The 16,457-nt window shown below is 43.5% G+C and overlaps 1 protein-coding gene across 1 annotated transcript; it reads right to left on the reverse strand.

Moving 5' to 3' along the window:
• Nucleotides 1-4,472: 4,472 nt before the first annotated feature.
• Nucleotides 4,473-13,800, reverse strand: rps16 (ribosomal protein S16). Its single transcript, XM_078416641.1, has 6 exons — nucleotides 13,719-13,800; nucleotides 13,563-13,615; nucleotides 10,591-10,692; nucleotides 5,644-5,740; nucleotides 4,757-4,804; nucleotides 4,473-4,662 (listed from the first exon to the last, which is right to left on the reverse strand). Exons 2-6 carry the CDS (start codon nucleotides 13,608-13,610, stop codon nucleotides 4,517-4,519), a joined length of 441 nt encoding a protein of 146 aa, XP_078272767.1. The 5' UTR covers nucleotides 13,611-13,615; nucleotides 13,719-13,800; the 3' UTR covers nucleotides 4,473-4,516.
• Between the last annotated feature and the right edge of the window lie 2,657 nt (nucleotides 13,801-16,457).

The following is a 16,457-nucleotide window of genomic DNA, read 5'->3' on the forward strand; positions in this document are numbered from 1 at the left end:
CTGCACTAATCAAGAATCTATCTGTCTCTGCCTTAAAAATATCAATTGACGATCTCCACAGCCTTCTGTGGCAAACAATTCCACAGATTCACCACCCTTTCACTAAAGAAATTCCTCATCTCCTTCTTAAAGGAACGGCTATAACCTCTTATCCAAGACTCTCCCACTAGAGGAAACATCCTCTCCACATCCACTCTCCGCAAACCATTCATTATTCTGTACGTTTCAATGAGGTCCCCCCTCATTCTTCTAAAGTGAGTACAGGTCCAGTGCCACCACTCATCATATGTTAACCCACTCATTCCTGGGATCATTCTTGTAAACCGCCTCTGGACCCTCTCCAGGGCCAGCACATCATTCCTCAGATATGGTGCTCAAAATTGCTCACAATATTGCAAATGCGGCCAGAGAGCCTCAACATGACATCCCTGTTTTTGTATTCTAACTCTCTTGAAATTGCATTTGCCTTCTTTGACTTGCAGATTAACCTTTTGGGAATCCTGCACCAGCACTCCCGAATCCATTTGCACCTCAGATTTCTGGATTCTCTCCCCATTTAGAAAATAGTCTACGCCTTTATTCCGACTCCCAAAATGCATGACTCCACACTTTGCTACACTATATCTGCCACTTCTCTGCCCATTCTCCCAACCTGTCCAGGTCCTTCTGCTGAGTCCCTGCTTTCTCTGCACTACCTGCCCCTCCACCTATTTTCATATTATCCACAAATTTGGCCACTAAATCCCCTCATCCCAATCATTAATATACAATGTGAAGAGTAGCAGCCCCAGCACTGACCCCTAGAGAACCAGAAAAAGCCCCCTTTATTGCCACTCTTTGCCTTCTGCCATCCAGCCAACCTGCTATCCATGCTAGTATCTGCCCTTTGATACCATGGGCTCTCATCTTCCTTAGCAGCCTCACATGCAGGACCTTATCCTAGTAACATGCCTTTGGGAGACAGCATGGACATAATGAGCTGGATGACTTCCCAGTCAGTATCTAGAACTTCCTCTTCTAGAACACTTGAACAAGGCAAGCTTCCCGCTTGCCCTTATCCCCATCCCACCCCACCAGTTACCATATTGAATCAACCTCCATCACTTTTAGTGTACTCAACAAGATTCCACAACCAAAGTGACCTTGGTCCACTCTTGCATCTCCATTACAATCTCACTCTTTTCATACTTCTCTGCAGGAGCCGGAAATCCATCTACCATTTGATTTTACTTGCAAATTCCCAGTATCCATGGACAAAACATCCCCTCCTGAAGAAGCAGTATTCACTAATACACATTACAACCTATTGCACTACTTGCGCACACAATGTAGTTTCTTCCACATTGCAGAAAACCAGTGACCGTTTTGCAGAGCACCTATATTAGGTCTACACGTTTGGGGGGCAGGTCCATCCAAGGCAGCAAGAAATTAGAGAATTGTGGATGCAGCCCAGACCATCAATCAAACCAACTTCCCGTCCATTGACTCCATCCACACTGCCTTGGCATGGTCATCAGCATAATCAAGTACAAGTCTCACCCCAGACAATCCCTTTTCTCCCCTGTCCCATCAGGCAAGAGGTAGATGTGTGAAAACACATACCCCAAGATTCAAATTTCTTCCCAGCTACTATTAGGCAACTGAACCATCCTACCACCAACGTGAGTTGTCCTGACCTACCATCTACTTCATTGGAGACCCTCAGACTATCTTTAATCGAACTTTATCTTGCACTAAACTTCATTCCCTTTATCCCGTATCTGTACACTGTGGATGCTTGATTGCAATCATGTATAGTTTCCGCTGAATGCATAGCATGCAACAAAAAAGTTTTTCGTTGCATCTCTGCTCACGTGACAATAAACTAAAAATTAAGGCCTTTAATTCTCACTCCACATGCACTCTGATCTGTCCAGCTTTGGCCTCTTCCAGTACTACAGAAACCCAATCAAAAGAACAGAACTGCATTGCTACCTGAGCACCTCACTATCCACAGGATGCAATTTGAATGATGTCATTTGAATAATCACCCATTGCAGTTTGTGATACCGGACTAGTTCTCATGAGACGTCAGTTTATCTCCACAGGTGTTTCTTGAACCTCACGGCATTTCCAACCATATGTTCAGCATTTCAACTGTTAAAAGCAATATTCTTCTCGTATAACAAGCCTCGCCACCCTCTCAGATGGCACACATATGGCTTCTGGACTCTCTTGGGCTTCATCCCTGCAGACATCCCTTTAGTCCTCTCCCTACTTGGCACCCAAAAGCAATTGCTTTCACCGGGTACCCCAATTCTTATTACAACTCACCATCCTAAAACATTAAATTCATTCGCTGTTTGCAGGTCGATGTGTCCGGATCAAGCTGTCAGTGGAGTGGGCCGCTGCAGGACCTACCACAACCAGGGGCTCAGATAGGGCATTGCTCCAGCAGCCAAACAAGCAGATTGGACAGGGTCTGCAGCGGCCCAGCAACCATGCAGGACAATTACATCGCCTGGCATGACCCAACCCTTCAACTCCAACCCAGTGCCACCACCAAACGACAGGCTTTTAAAGCAAAATTAAGACACTAATATTTTTAACTCTGAAATCGAAGGGTGAAAGATGGCGCCAGAAACATGGCTACTCCTATGTACTATCTCTGTGTAACCCATGATTGAACTCAAGTATGATTTTGCTCATGTACCCATGATTTTTACCAAACCTTATGCAAAAAAATAATTTCACTGTATGTCAGTACATGTGACAATAAAGTAAAATTGAACCATTGAGATGCTACTTGGCCTGTAGCCAGTATCTATCGTTTACTTTGAGCATCAGTAGAATTTGTTCATTTAATGCAATAATTCTTCTGAAAGCAAACTTAATAAGAATTTAGATTAATCGAGAAAATTATTCCCTTAAATTTAAGACTGGTCCCACTGGTATCCATGAATGGGTCATTTAGCCACGGGGCCGAGGCCACTGACACCCTCTCCCCTCTCTACGAGGAATGGGCCCAACGGGTCCACTTGGTCTAGTATAAAAGTAAAATCAGGTTTCAAACATGTCTTTTTTCCTTTTGTACCCCAATAAACTGTTATCAGTACTCATGTAGCTCTATAATTTGAAGGTAGACACAAAATGCGTAACTCAGCGGAACAGGCACCATCTCTGGACAGGAATGGGTGACGTTTCGGGCCGAGACCATTCGTCAGGTCTCGACCTGAAACGTCACCCATACATACCTTCCCTCCAGAGATGCTGCCTGTATCGGAGTTACTCCAGCATTTTGTGTCTAGCCTCAATATAAACCAGCATCTGCAGTTCTTTCCTACCTCTATAATTCGTTGCTTATGTTACTGCACATCTTGCACCTTTTTGAGCGCAAATTCACCATTTCAAACTACATTTCCAATCAGATTCTGGTAGTTTGCCCAGTTCATACAGCTCTCCCTGTGATTTTTTTTTATCAGTTCCAGTGCCATCAAAATTCAACTGTACTTGAAAGCTAGCCCCCCCCCCCCCTTTGAGATAACCCATATCTTAATGGCAAATTTCAAGGGCAACTTATTCCCATTAATCAATGGGAGATTAATGAAAGAAAACAAATTTAATTTTCACCTAAAGAGTTTAGAATTACTTTTCTTCATGTAGCAGACTGTTAAGGCTCGCAATGCGTTTCCAGATAAAACAAAGGTTGCCGGTTTCATCTATATACTAAAACTTTTGTTTGTTTGTTCCTGAACTACAGCCAAAACGGTACACGATAGCGTGACAATTTTAGGCCCACCTTACTCACCGTCATCCCTTTGGTGCTCGTGGAACTTTCATTGAAATCGGTGTTATATTTTTAAAGTTATTCACATTTTAAAGTTTAAATCTATCTCCTAGGGAGGGAGGAGGGGAGGTTCAGGGGGATGGAGTGGGGGTATGGGAGGAGGGTGGAGGAGAGGGTGCTGCACCAATGCAGGAGAGGTTTGGGCCCAACGGGTCCACTTGGTCTAGTTTCTTTTAAAAATGCAGCACGGTGGCGCAGTGGTAGAGTTGCTGCCTTCCAGCTCCAGAGACCCGAGTTCAATCCTGACTACCCGTGCTGTCTGTACAGAGTTTGTACGTTCTCCCATGACTGCGTGGGTTTTCTCTGGGTTCTTTGGTTTCCTCCAGCACTCCAAAGGTGTACAGGTTTGTAGGTTAATTGGCTCGGTGTAATTGTAAATTGTCCCTAGCGTGCGTTGGATAGTTTACTGTGCATTAATGTACGGGAATCGCTGGTTGGCGCGGACTTGGTGGGCCGAGAGCCTGTTTACACGCTGTTTCTCTAAACTAAACAATTATTTTAAAGAAAAATTTAAAGAGCGAGAACAGAAAGACAACCCAGGGATTAGAGCAGAAGATTGTAAAAATCTACAAACAATGACATATTAACTGATGTAGTGAAACAGATCATCACTTTATAGGAACATTTTAAAGATATAAAAAGTCTATTTGACAGTTAGATGTTTATTTGCCACAAATCAGAATAAAACATTTAACGATAAGATTTCTGGTATCGTGCACGCGCACCAGGTCCACCAAACTTCTTGGCCTCACACCGACGAGGATCGGCAACCAGCAGGGTCCTGTCATACTGTATCAGGATGTCCTTGATCTCCTTTTTGGAGGCTTCATCGACATCTGCAGAGCAACAACAACACCCATAACTTTAACATTGCCCAGGGGGGGGAAAAGGCAGATAATGTACTAGAGTAAAAAGCTGACAAAAACGTACATTTCTGATAGTAAGCCACCAATGCCTTAGAAATGGATTGACGAATAGCTGTTAAGAAAAGAAGAAAAGGTTAGCCACTTTCAAAAAAAGGGTTACAAGGATTAACTACTCCAAACATTTGACCTATCTAATGTAGAGTATCTTGCGCTGATTTGGAACAAAGGTTCTTTATTCAATGGACATTCCCTTCTAATTTTACACACCCAACGGAGCCAACTCTCATCTTCAACCCATCAGATTGAATGGGTCCGGGTAACTGCTGGTATTTATTCCCACCGCTATTTGTCCCAGAATGGGGGAGGTAATAAGAAATCAACTGCAGACTTGTTGGGAGTCTTGTTGGTTACCCCTCCCCTCCTGACTCCCACCACCCCACATTTACATAACTAGTTGAATTTAGAATTCCCCAGACACCAGTGTATGGTCCAAAACTTGATAGTTCCTAAATAGGCACCAGTTCCAGGAACCTAATCCATTACCCGTACAACAAATATCTTAGTTAAAGAGATGAAACCCTGAATCAATGCCATGGACAGATACCCTAGCTCACCCAAAACATCATCCGACTACATCCTATCTCTGTCCCGCCCACTCCCCTGACATCAGTCTGAAGGATCTCGACCCGAAATGTCACCCATTTCTTCTTTCCAGAGATGCTGCCTGCCCCGCTGAGTTACTCCAGCATTTTGTGTCTACCTTCAATTTAAACCAGCATCTGCAGTTCTTTCCTACATATGTTCTCCTTTAGGGGCAGGCAGTAATTGGCAAGAGGCAAATGCAGATACTCCTATACTTGTGGCACAATATTTTCCCCAGGCAACATGACTTGGAATTAGAAGAATTTCTGAGAAGGAAAACAATATACAAATAAATAGTGTAGATAATACCATAGATTTGAGCTACGTGACCACCACCCTTCACACGAACACGGATGTCGACCCCAGCAAATCTTTCTTTACCCAACAGCAAAACTGGTTCCAAAAGCTGTAAAGAAAGAAAATTATGCTACTTTTAATCTATGTATATTTTGCAGTGTAAAATTTACATTAAGACTCCTAATACTTCCTAACAACCCAGAAAGATCATAATTATTCCGGCTCTTGGTTCAAAACAGTTCCTTCCTGCTCCAACAGCCGTTTTCTACTTCTGAAATAGTAAAATTGCATGGATACATAACAATTGAAAATAAATGAAGGTAAAACAACATTTCATTGTCTGAAGAAGGGTCTCGACCCGAAACGTCACCCATTCCTTCTCTCCAGAGATGTTGCCTGTCCCGCTGAGTTACTCCAGCATTTTGTGTCTACTTTCATAGTCATTATCAGGGTGGAAATGTCATAGACCAAAGGGCAGAGCTTTTAAGTTCTGAGGGGGAATGTTTAAAGGAAGTGTGTGAGGAAGGTTTTTTTTAAAAAAGCACAGAGGGTGATAGGTTCCTGGAACACACCATTAGGGGTGATGTTGGAGGCAGATATTATTGTGGAATTTAAGAGGCTTTCAGATAAGCACATGTATATGCAGGGAATGAAGGGATATGGATTGCGTGCAGGCAAAGGAGATTAATTGACTATAGTAGCATGTTCGGCACATAGTGGGCCGAAAGGCCTGTTCCAGCGCTGTACTGTTCTATGTTCTAAAATATGGGACACTTAGTAAATTAGACCAAAACACACCAAACAATTGAGTACATTATATAAAAAATAACTTTGCCATTCAAGTTTGAACAGCATCACTATTCAGTTTCTGATCAATTAGCAGCTTTGATGGAAGGGCACTGACAGTCTCTCCCGCAGATGCTACCAGCCCAGCTGAATATTCCCTGCATTTACTGTTTTTTTAAATGATTATCGGAATCCATCATTTTTTCGATTTGAACTAGCAAAATCTCTATTCCATCCTGGCATAACATGCAAAGCCCAACAGTGACAAAGAAACATGTTTGAGAACTAATGAAGTCTAATGGAAAGAATGCAACAAACACACAGAATACAGAACACAAAGATGCTTGTCATAGCCATGGTGACCATCAGTGCAATTTCTTGTTCCTAAGCTGCAAGCTGTATGGGATGGTTTCTCCTTTTAAAAAAAATAAGAGATGTTTAAAAACCCATATCCAATTTGATTCATAGGAATGACACCCACCACAAGCTCTGTTAAGTACACCAATGCAGCCCATTCCCAGAATTAAATAGAATCGATTGATAATGATGGTCCAGAATTTGCTACCAATAGCGAGATGCTTGCATTTGGCATAGATCTCCAAATGCAGTAAAGGCCCACGATGTGTGACCCCACAATCAGCCAATGCAGCAAGGCCTTGTACAACAACAGCACCCCCCCCCCCCCCCACCCCCCACAGTATAATGGAATCACACGTGGTTGGATGGGGTTGACTGTTAAATGGAGCAATCCCCAAGACAATGCCACTGGAGCGTGGCGACTCCTGGCGTGCTGGTCTCACAGGAGGATCTACTATCATCCCATACAAATCAATCTACTCTTCAATCTCTTTTCTGCCGATAAAAATCTAGCACCATTTTGAGTTGTTCTAATAATATTCTCTTTATCTATGGAACTGGTGCACTACAATGCTGCGAACAATATTCTGCACTGTGCATTTTTCCCTTTGCTATAGGTAGTCAAACCCTAACCTACCTTGAGTTTGACTTGATTGTATCTACGTATGGTACCATCTAATTTGACCAGAGCCTGCAAAATATAGCTTTTCACTGTACCTCAATACATGTGACAGTAATAAAATTAAACTAAAACCTGACAGTCAACTAAGCCATATTCAACTCTGTAAACTTTGAAAATCTAAAAAACAATTAAAACACAAGGAACTATGAGAAAAAAATATTTTTTTTAATGAATAAACCCACAATTTGGGCCTCAGTCTATACAGAAACCCCAACACTACTTGTAGTAAATTGTTATTGCAGCCACACAAGCAATGTCCAACAATTCCCTATAAAATTCATACAATCAAGATCCACCCCCTCCCCCAGAAGTCACAATAGATAGCAGGGGACAACCTCAGAACAAAGATTCTCACAGAAGAACCATCTTTGTTTTTAATTAGTGAATTAACTAATGTCAGTGCCAATCATAGTCTACAAATATCACACCACACAACTAACCTCCAACAGGTGGTGTTCAGTACATTTATCCTAAATTTTATGAAATTCCCGTAACACCGAATCTTCATTGTGGCCTGGAATATTGCAAATGCTGTTTCCAAGATGAAGAATCGCTGCAAAAGCCTTGTTACACATGTTCCTACTGTTTTCCAGAGCATCGGAGATGATGTACCCAACTTTCATTTTAGGCAGAATATGCAAGCACTGAATAAAGTAACATACACATCAACTACTCAACCAGAAGCCGGCATAAAATTGCAACGGTAAGGCAGCTTCTAGGAGAGAGGGAATGGGCAACGTTTCTGGTCGAGACCCTTCTTCAGACTGATGTCAGGGGGATGGGACAAAGAAGGTTTCTTACCCTTAACAACTTCTCCTTTGACTCCTCCCACTTCCTCCAAACTAGAGGCACAGTTAGGGGCACTCGTATGGGCCCTAGTTATGCCTGCCTCTTTGTCGGGTACGTCGAACAATCCCTGTTCCAGACGTACACCGGCCCCACCCTTGAACTCTACTACCGCTACATTGACAACTGCATTGGTGCTACCTCTTGTACCCATGCAGAACTCACTGACTTCATACACTTCACCACTAATTTCCATCCTGCTCTTAAATATACGTGGACTATCTCCGACATCTCCCTACCGTTTCTGGATCTCACCATCTCCATTACAGGAGACAGACTAATGACTGACATCTACTACAAACCCACTGACTCCCACAGCTATCTGGACTACACTTCTTCCCACCCTGTCTCCCGCAAAAAGTCTATCCCCTACTCCCAATTCCTCCGTCTACGCCGCATCTGCGCCCAGGATGAGGTGTTTCACACTAGGGCATCAGAGATGTCCTCATTCTTCAGGAAACGGGGCTTCCCCTCTTCCATTGCAGATGAGGCTCTCACTCCCCTTTCTGCGTTCCTCAGAGACCATTCCCTCTTTACCTCCCTGGTCCACTCGTCCCTTCCTACCCAAACCACCCCCTCCCCGGGCACTTTCCCCTGCAACCACAGGAGATGCAACACCTGTCCCTTTACCTCCCCACTCGACTCCATCTAAGGACCTTTCTGTCATGGGCCTCCTCCAGTGCCATAGTGAGGCCCACCGGGAATTGGAGGAACAGCACCTCATATTTCGCTTGGGCAACTTACAGCCCAGCGGTATGAGCATTGACTTCCCCAACTTTAGATAGTTCCTCTGTCCCTCTCTTCCCCTCCTCCTTCCCAGTTCTCCCACTGTCTTCCTGTCTCCACCTATATCCTTTCTTTGTCCCGCCCCCGACATTAGTCTGAAGAAGGGTCTCGACCCAAAACGTCACCCATTCCCTCTCCTAGATGCTGCCTGACCTGCTGAGTTACTCCAGCATTTTGTGATACCTTCAATTTGTACCAGCATCTGCAGTTATTTTCCTACATAAAATTGCAAAGGAGACCAACAGATCAAAATATCAAATCTAGTGATTTTTTCTGGAATAGTTTCACAGTTCCACACTTTGTACACAAGATGCAAACTTTTTTTTATCTACACCAAATCTAAACCCAAAAGAAGTAAGGTCCATAGTCTGTCTAAGTTGGTTAGCCAATGCCACCAGCCTCAGCTCCATTAAGACTCAATCTCAGACAAGGATAAACTACACTGCTGCAAAAAAAAAATATTTGGCTGAGTCATCAGACTGAACCCTGATAGGCAGAAAATATCTGAAGAATATCTAGGGTACAAAGGAGAGTTCGCCAAATGTCCAGCAATTATTTACCTTCACCAACAACATTACTGCTGTTTAAGGGACAATGCCATGAGCCACTTGGTTTATGTTTTGCCACAATATCAGCGCTTCCCCAAAAATATTTAATAGAAAATCACTATGACACCAAATCTAAAGACATGCAAGATCATCTTGAGAACAATGCACAAGCTCCTTATATCAATTCAAAGGCTACAGTTCAGCCCACATGCTTAGTACCACATCTGTTAACTCCACGTTCCCAACTTAATCTTAGTTACACTCACTAGGATTGTTCAGTATGATGAACATGGATCACTTTCAAATGATCTGCTCTGAAAGTGAGGAACAGCTAGATCAACTCTCCAAAAGACAACAGCCCCCTTGAAGGTTTTGGGATCAGATTTTCATTTCTAAAGGGCATGGACGAAACCCAGGATCATCTTGATTTGTTGACTTATTATTGAAGCATACAAAATTAGATCTTCTGCAACCTCAGCTTCTTCAAAAGAACATAACCCACAAAAAGAAAGCCTGCATGCATTTCAGAACACCCTAATACATCAACAATCTATTCAATACACACTCTGATAGAGCACAAACAGTCACAGATCCTTTCTGTATCCCAGTGAGCAAGGCCTAGCCCCCCAGCAGGCCTGGCACACCCGCCGAGGACAGAGGACACGCGAGCAAGGGGACCGCCGGAGAAAGAGGAGGGCTGCCAGAGCCGCTGAGAACAAAGGAGGGGTGGGAGGGACCCGGTTGAATGGGGGCTGCTGCCACGTGTGGTGGCAGGCAGTAGACAGGACTGTTCGGTGAACTTTTGTAATTTGGTTGGCATCAAAACGTGGCGACACTAGTGTACTGCATCGATGAAATGTGATTTTACCGGGTTGTGTGCAAAACAAAACATTTCACTCTGCCTAGGTACATGGGACAATAAAGTATCATTGAATCTTATGGAACTTTACTTACCTTGTACTGTAAAGTCCTTGGCTCAATCTGTTCCAGGGGCCTTCCATTCACTTTGATTAGGCCATTTCCCCTTTTGCAATGGGCAACAGCAGTTGCTGTTTTCTGTAAAGCAGAAATTTTTCAAGTTGATGTTTCATCTAAAGGTGAATAGCAGCATTAGGGATAGACGCAATCTTAAACATTATGGTAACGCTGAAGGAGATACAGCATAACAGAATGCATCCTAGGAGACTGAGGGGCAAATCGTGACAGGCATAAATATTTTACATCACATTTCTGTAGAGCATACCAGAGGACTGAAGAATGGCCATTGTAAATCTATTTTCGAAAAGAGGACTGAAGAATGGCCATTGTAAATCTATTTTCGAAAATGGGGAGATTTAATATGGCTGCATTCACATTCAGAAAAAAATTAGTGTTTCTGAGTTGTCGGTGAAACTATCAGAACATCCAAATGAACACTTAGATGTAGCGTTTAGATTTCAAAATAAATAACACAAAGTAAATTTCAGTTACTCAAAGCAATAGAACACATCAAAAAGGATAGAAATTCACTGGATACAGCATGCAGTAGGTCCAAGATTCAATGCTTGTCCTAATGTCCGTGCACACAACATACAGGCAGTTCTGCTATCACATGATAGCTACATTCCTAAGATATTTCATATTATAGAAAATGGTGTTATTAAAACAATTCAGTCAATGGGGGCAAGGTGGTTAGGGGCTTGAGAGTTTTCGGCTCCTAATATCAGTTATCATTCCCCACAGGATTTTCAATAAAAGACTCGTCACTAGCAATAAGTTTACATTTGTTACTGCAAACTAAAGATGTTACATTGATCTATAATCACGCACCCTTCACGAGAGATCGGAGGGACTGTTTCTCTTTCCATGAATGCTTCTAGGACTGTGGTCTTTTCCCCCCAGCATTTGACTCAGTATGCATTGAGGGGACAAAGCACAGTATTAAATGGATCAGTTAGCAAGTTGATTAGAAGTTGTTTTTTTAAGGTTTGGTATAAATTGGTAATATAGACAGTGAAGTTTATCAGGAATTACAGAAGGATCATCATCAGTTGGGTAAGTGGGCCGAGAAATGTCAAATGTTTATTTCAGATAGTTGGAGTCATTGCATATTGCAATGTCAGTACAGGGTAGGTCTTTCACAGTGTATAACTGGATCAATGGGAATTGTGTAGACCAGAGGCAGTACAAGTACACCGTTCCTGAAAATGGCATCACAGGTAGGCAGGGTGGTGAATACTTTTGACATGCTAGCCTTCATCAATTCAGCACACTGAGTAGAAAAGTTGGGATGTTATGTTGCAGTCACACAAGTCATTGGTGAGGGCACATTGGAAGCATTGTGTTCAGTTTTGGTCACTCTGCTATAGGAAAGATGCCATTAAGTTGGAAATGGCGTGGAAAACTTTTACACGGAGCAATATTTTCATACATAGGGTGGTACATATATGGAACAAATACATTGTTATTGTATCTGCCTCAACTGCTTCTTTTGGAAGAATTAGTTGAGGCAAGTACACTAACAACATTTAATAAATATGAAAATGTACAAAAGATTGGAGTGGTTTAGAGGGATACATACTGAGAAAAATAAGTCCCCTCAATGCAGACTGAGTAAAATGCTTGGGGGGATGGGGGACTCCAAATTCTAGAAGCATCCATGGTAAGAGAAACAGTCCCTTACATTTAGAGGGATATATGTCAAAAGTGGGCAATTGGGACTAGTTCAGATGGTTATTCTGGTAGGCATGGACAAGTTGGGCTAAAAAGCCTGTTTCTGTGTTGTATGATTTTCTGACTAAAGGCTTTATAGTACATTATTTAATAGAGTATTGCTGCTGGATTATTCATGATGTGTTCATTAAGGAACTGCAGATGCTGGTTTACATCAAAGATATAGACTCAAAATGTTGGAGTAACTCAGCGGGTCAGGCAGCATCTCTGGAGAAAAAGAATAGGTAACGTTTCAGGTCCAGACCCTTCTTCACTTCAGACTTCTTCCATCTGAAGATGGGTCTCGACCCGAAACGTCGCATTTTTCTCCAGAGGTGCTGCCTGTCCCGCTGAGTTACTCCAGCATTTTGTGTCTATATATTGCTGGGTTACTACGTTGGCAATTATTAATCCTTCGACACTCATATCTTTGGCTAATCTCGAGTAAATCGCATCGATTCGATTTGCACGCTTTGTTTTGGTATGGGAGGCTCTCAGACCTGGGAGATAGACAATAGGTGCAGGAGGAGGCCATTCGGCACTTCGAGCCAGCACCACCATTCAATGTGATCATGGCTGATCATCCCCGTTCCTGCCTTCTCCCCATACCCCCTGACTCCGCTATCCTTAAGAGCTCTATCTAGCTCTCTCTTGAATGCATTCAGAGAATTGACCTCCACTGCCTTCTGAGGCATAGAATTCCACAGATTCACAACTCTCTGACTGAAAAAGTTTTTCCTCATCTCAGTTCTAAATGGCCTACCCCTTATTCTTAAACTGTGGCCTCTTGTTCTGGACTCCCCCAACATTGGGAACATGTTTCCTGCCTCTAACGTGTCCAACTCCTTAATAATCTTATACGTTTCGATAAGATCTCCTCTCATCCTTCTAAATTCCAGTGTATACAAGTCTAGTCACTCCAGTCTTTCAACATATGACAGTCCCGCCATTCCGGGAATTTGTGTGTAGGGAAAACATTGAGGGGGAAGGCGGAGACATTGACTGCAGGCCGCTGGCTGCAGGCCGCCAGTCGCCCAGCAGAACAGCTCGAGCTCGGCCCCGGGCTCCATTTTGGAACGCCAGCGGGCGCGCGACAGTCAGTGAGGAGCGGACTCGCGCCCAGGGACGTTCTGGAAGCGCCCGGAGACGTTCCATCGGCGGCCGCCCGCCCTGCCGCAGCACGAGGCCCGGGAAACCCCATCCTCCACACACCACTGGAACAAAAAAACTCTCACCTTTCGCCCGAAAACCTGAACAGACTGCAAGGGACCTTTAGCGGGCATGTTTCCTAAAATTGAAACAACAAAAAAAAGGGTAAAGTCAGAGGGGCCACACAAAAGGCAGTGAAAGAACCCCTAAGAGCCTCTGATCTGACACAGCGCGACGTTCACCTGGTGCAGCGGCGGCGGAAAGAGGGCGTGCGGGGTCTCCCACACGACAAATCAGGGGCTGCTTTTTGCGACATTCATCCGGTCGACGCGACCCGCTTTACGGTAGCTCCGCCTGCGGAAGACGGGCCAGGTTTTCATTGGTATGTTGGTGTCATGTGTGTTGACATCAAAGATACTAGAGGAGCACGATGGACCACTCCGTTAAAGTCGCCTACATTGACGTGTATGCAGTGCGCAATGGCCGCCATTTTAGTAAGCAAAACCCGCCTCTCGCAGTGTAATCAGTGTTTTGGGGAACAGTATGTGTGATGAAACCATAAAAATGCAGAATGTATCTCATCTGTCAATTCACAGATTTTTGTTCTTTTTCTTTTTAAATGTTCCTGCAAGTTTCTGCCTCCTAAGATGGCGTCATGACGTGCTACGGTTTTTATGGTCGAGTGTCCATCTTGCTCTGACCTCTGCTCTGTTATCTTTGATTGCTGTCCAGACAAATGCGTGAGTACAATCAAACCATACATGATGGGTTATGCAACGAGAAAGGAAATCGTGCTCAGACCATAGTGGAAGAAAATAACTGCAGATGCTGGTACAAATCGAAGGTATTTATTCACAAAATGCTGAAGTAACTCAGCAGGTCAGGCAGCATCTCAGGAGAGAAGGAATGGGTGACGTTTTGGGTCGAGATCCTTCAGACTGATGTCAGGGGGGCGGGACAAAGGAAGGATATAGGTGGAGACACGAAGATAGAGGGAGATCTGGGAAGGGGAAGCGAGGAACTATCTAAAGTTGGAGAAGTCAATGTTCATACCACTGGGCTGCAAGCTGCCCAGGCGAAATATGAGGTGCCATGGTGAGGTTCACCAGAAATTGGAGGAACAGCACCTCATATTTCGCTTGGGCAGCTTGCAGCCCAGTGGTATGAACATCGACTTCTCCAACTTTAGATAGTTCCTCTGTCCCTCTCTTCCCCTCCCCAGATCTCCCTCTATCTTCCTGTCTCCACCTATATCCTTCCTTTGTCCCACCCCCCTGACATCAGTCTGAAGAAAGGTCTCGACCCGAAACGTCACCCATTCCTTCTCTCCCGAGATGCTGCCTGACCTACTGAGTTACTCCAGCATTTTGTGCTCAGACACAAAAAGCGGGGGGGGGGGGGGGGGGGGGGTGACTCATCGGGTCAGGCAGCATCTCTCTGGAGAAAAGGGAGCGGTGAGACCCTTCTTCAGACTGAGGGGATAGGGAAATGAGAGTCAGTCGTAGAGAAATATAGAACAAATAAATGAAAGATATGCAATAAAGTGATAAAGGAAACTGGCCACTGTTAGCTAGGTGAGAACGAGTACAGACAATGAGACTCAAAGACGACTTTGAAGCTGGTCAACCATAGTGTTACAGTAAAAGTGCAGATTAAAAAAGGCAAGGACTGAAAACAAAGTGGATTGGACGATAGATAATTTATTCTCAGCATCAGAGTTTTGTTCAGGACACTGGGAAGACAGTCCCGCCACTGCACATCTTGTATATGTATGTGACAAATAAAGTTGACGACTTGACTTGATTTAAAATAATATGCGGAAAAATTGCAGGGGGGATGGGAGGATAAAAATCACCCAGTGTCAGGGGTCCAGAGTTCATTGTCAGAAAGTATGTTAAAGGTAGTAACATTCAAAACACATTTCAAACAGAAGCAGACCATTCGGCTCCTCGTGTCTGTCGTGCAGCAATGGAATCAGTTTTATTCCCTCATCCGTCTTTGTTAGCATATAATAATTTATATACTCTCTCAAATGCTCATCAACTCTCCTTTAATTCCTTTGCCATTCTCACACACTAAGAAGTCATTTGCAGTAATCAACCAACCCACCAGCATGTTTTTGAGATGGAATGCTGAACACCCACAAGAAGAATGATGTAAAGTCCAGAGTTCCAGTTGCATCTCACATCTCAAACACTTGGAGGTTGGCTTGTTAAATGGCCACTTTAAATTGCCCCTAATGTACAGATGAGTGGTGAAATCTGTTGTGAAAGAGAGAAGTGGAAATAGGTGCTTGATGGTCAGAACGCTTGCTTCTATTGACTTTGTAATAGTACATTTAAAAAATGCAATCATTATGGTGATTTCAATCATTAAATAGATTAGTTAAATCAAATTAGCCACAGTAGCATTGAGGAGAGTTCATAGAATGTCGAATGATTTAATTGTATAATCAGAGAGCATATGATTTTAGATCTGGTATTTTGTATTGAAACTGATTAGTGATATAATGGGGAAAATCCCGAGAGAAGCATTGTGGAATTTTTAATTTATTTGGAGGGTGAGAAGCCTGGATCTGAGACCAGAGGCCTAAGCCTAGGCAAGTGTCAAGAGTATTTATTTGTCATATGTACCAGCAACTGAACAATTAAATCCTTACCTGCTGCAGCTTTACAGGCCCATTAATGCAATAACACAAATATATTTGCAATGATACAATAAATTAATAATACTTGATAGCCAGATCATAAAAATGCAAAACTGAAGTATGTAGTGCAACCAAAACAAAGGCCATAGTAGATCATAGCTGCTGAGATAGTTAGTGTTGTGCAGTGTTCAAGAGCCTAATGGTTGCTGGGGAAAAGCTGTTTCCTGGACCCCGACGTCGTGGTTCTCAGGCTCCTGTGCCTTCTTCCTGATGATAGTAGAGGGATGTGAATGTGGTCGTCAATGTGCTGGGCCCAGGACAAATCTTCAGAGAG

This window comes from Rhinoraja longicauda, chromosome 20, assembly GCF_053455715.1.
Source record: "Rhinoraja longicauda isolate Sanriku21f chromosome 20, sRhiLon1.1, whole genome shotgun sequence".
Classification (NCBI taxonomy): Eukaryota; Metazoa; Chordata; class Chondrichthyes; order Rajiformes; family Arhynchobatidae; genus Rhinoraja; species Rhinoraja longicauda.

Bases quoted from the DNA above. Each gene is read 5' to 3' on its own strand.
- rps16 (XM_078416641.1), bottom strand. From the start codon at position 13,610: ATGCCCGCTAAAGGTCCCTTGCAGTCTGTTCAGGTTTTCGGGCGAAAG. The intron at 10,693-13,562 runs GTGAGAGTTTTT...TCTGCTTTACAG, and splicing joins TTCAGGTTTTCGGGCGAAAG to AAAACAGCAACTGCTGTTGC. The intron at 4,805-5,643 runs GTATTATCTACA...TTTTCTTAACAG, and splicing joins TCACGTAGCTCAAATCTATG to CTATTCGTCAATCCATTTCT.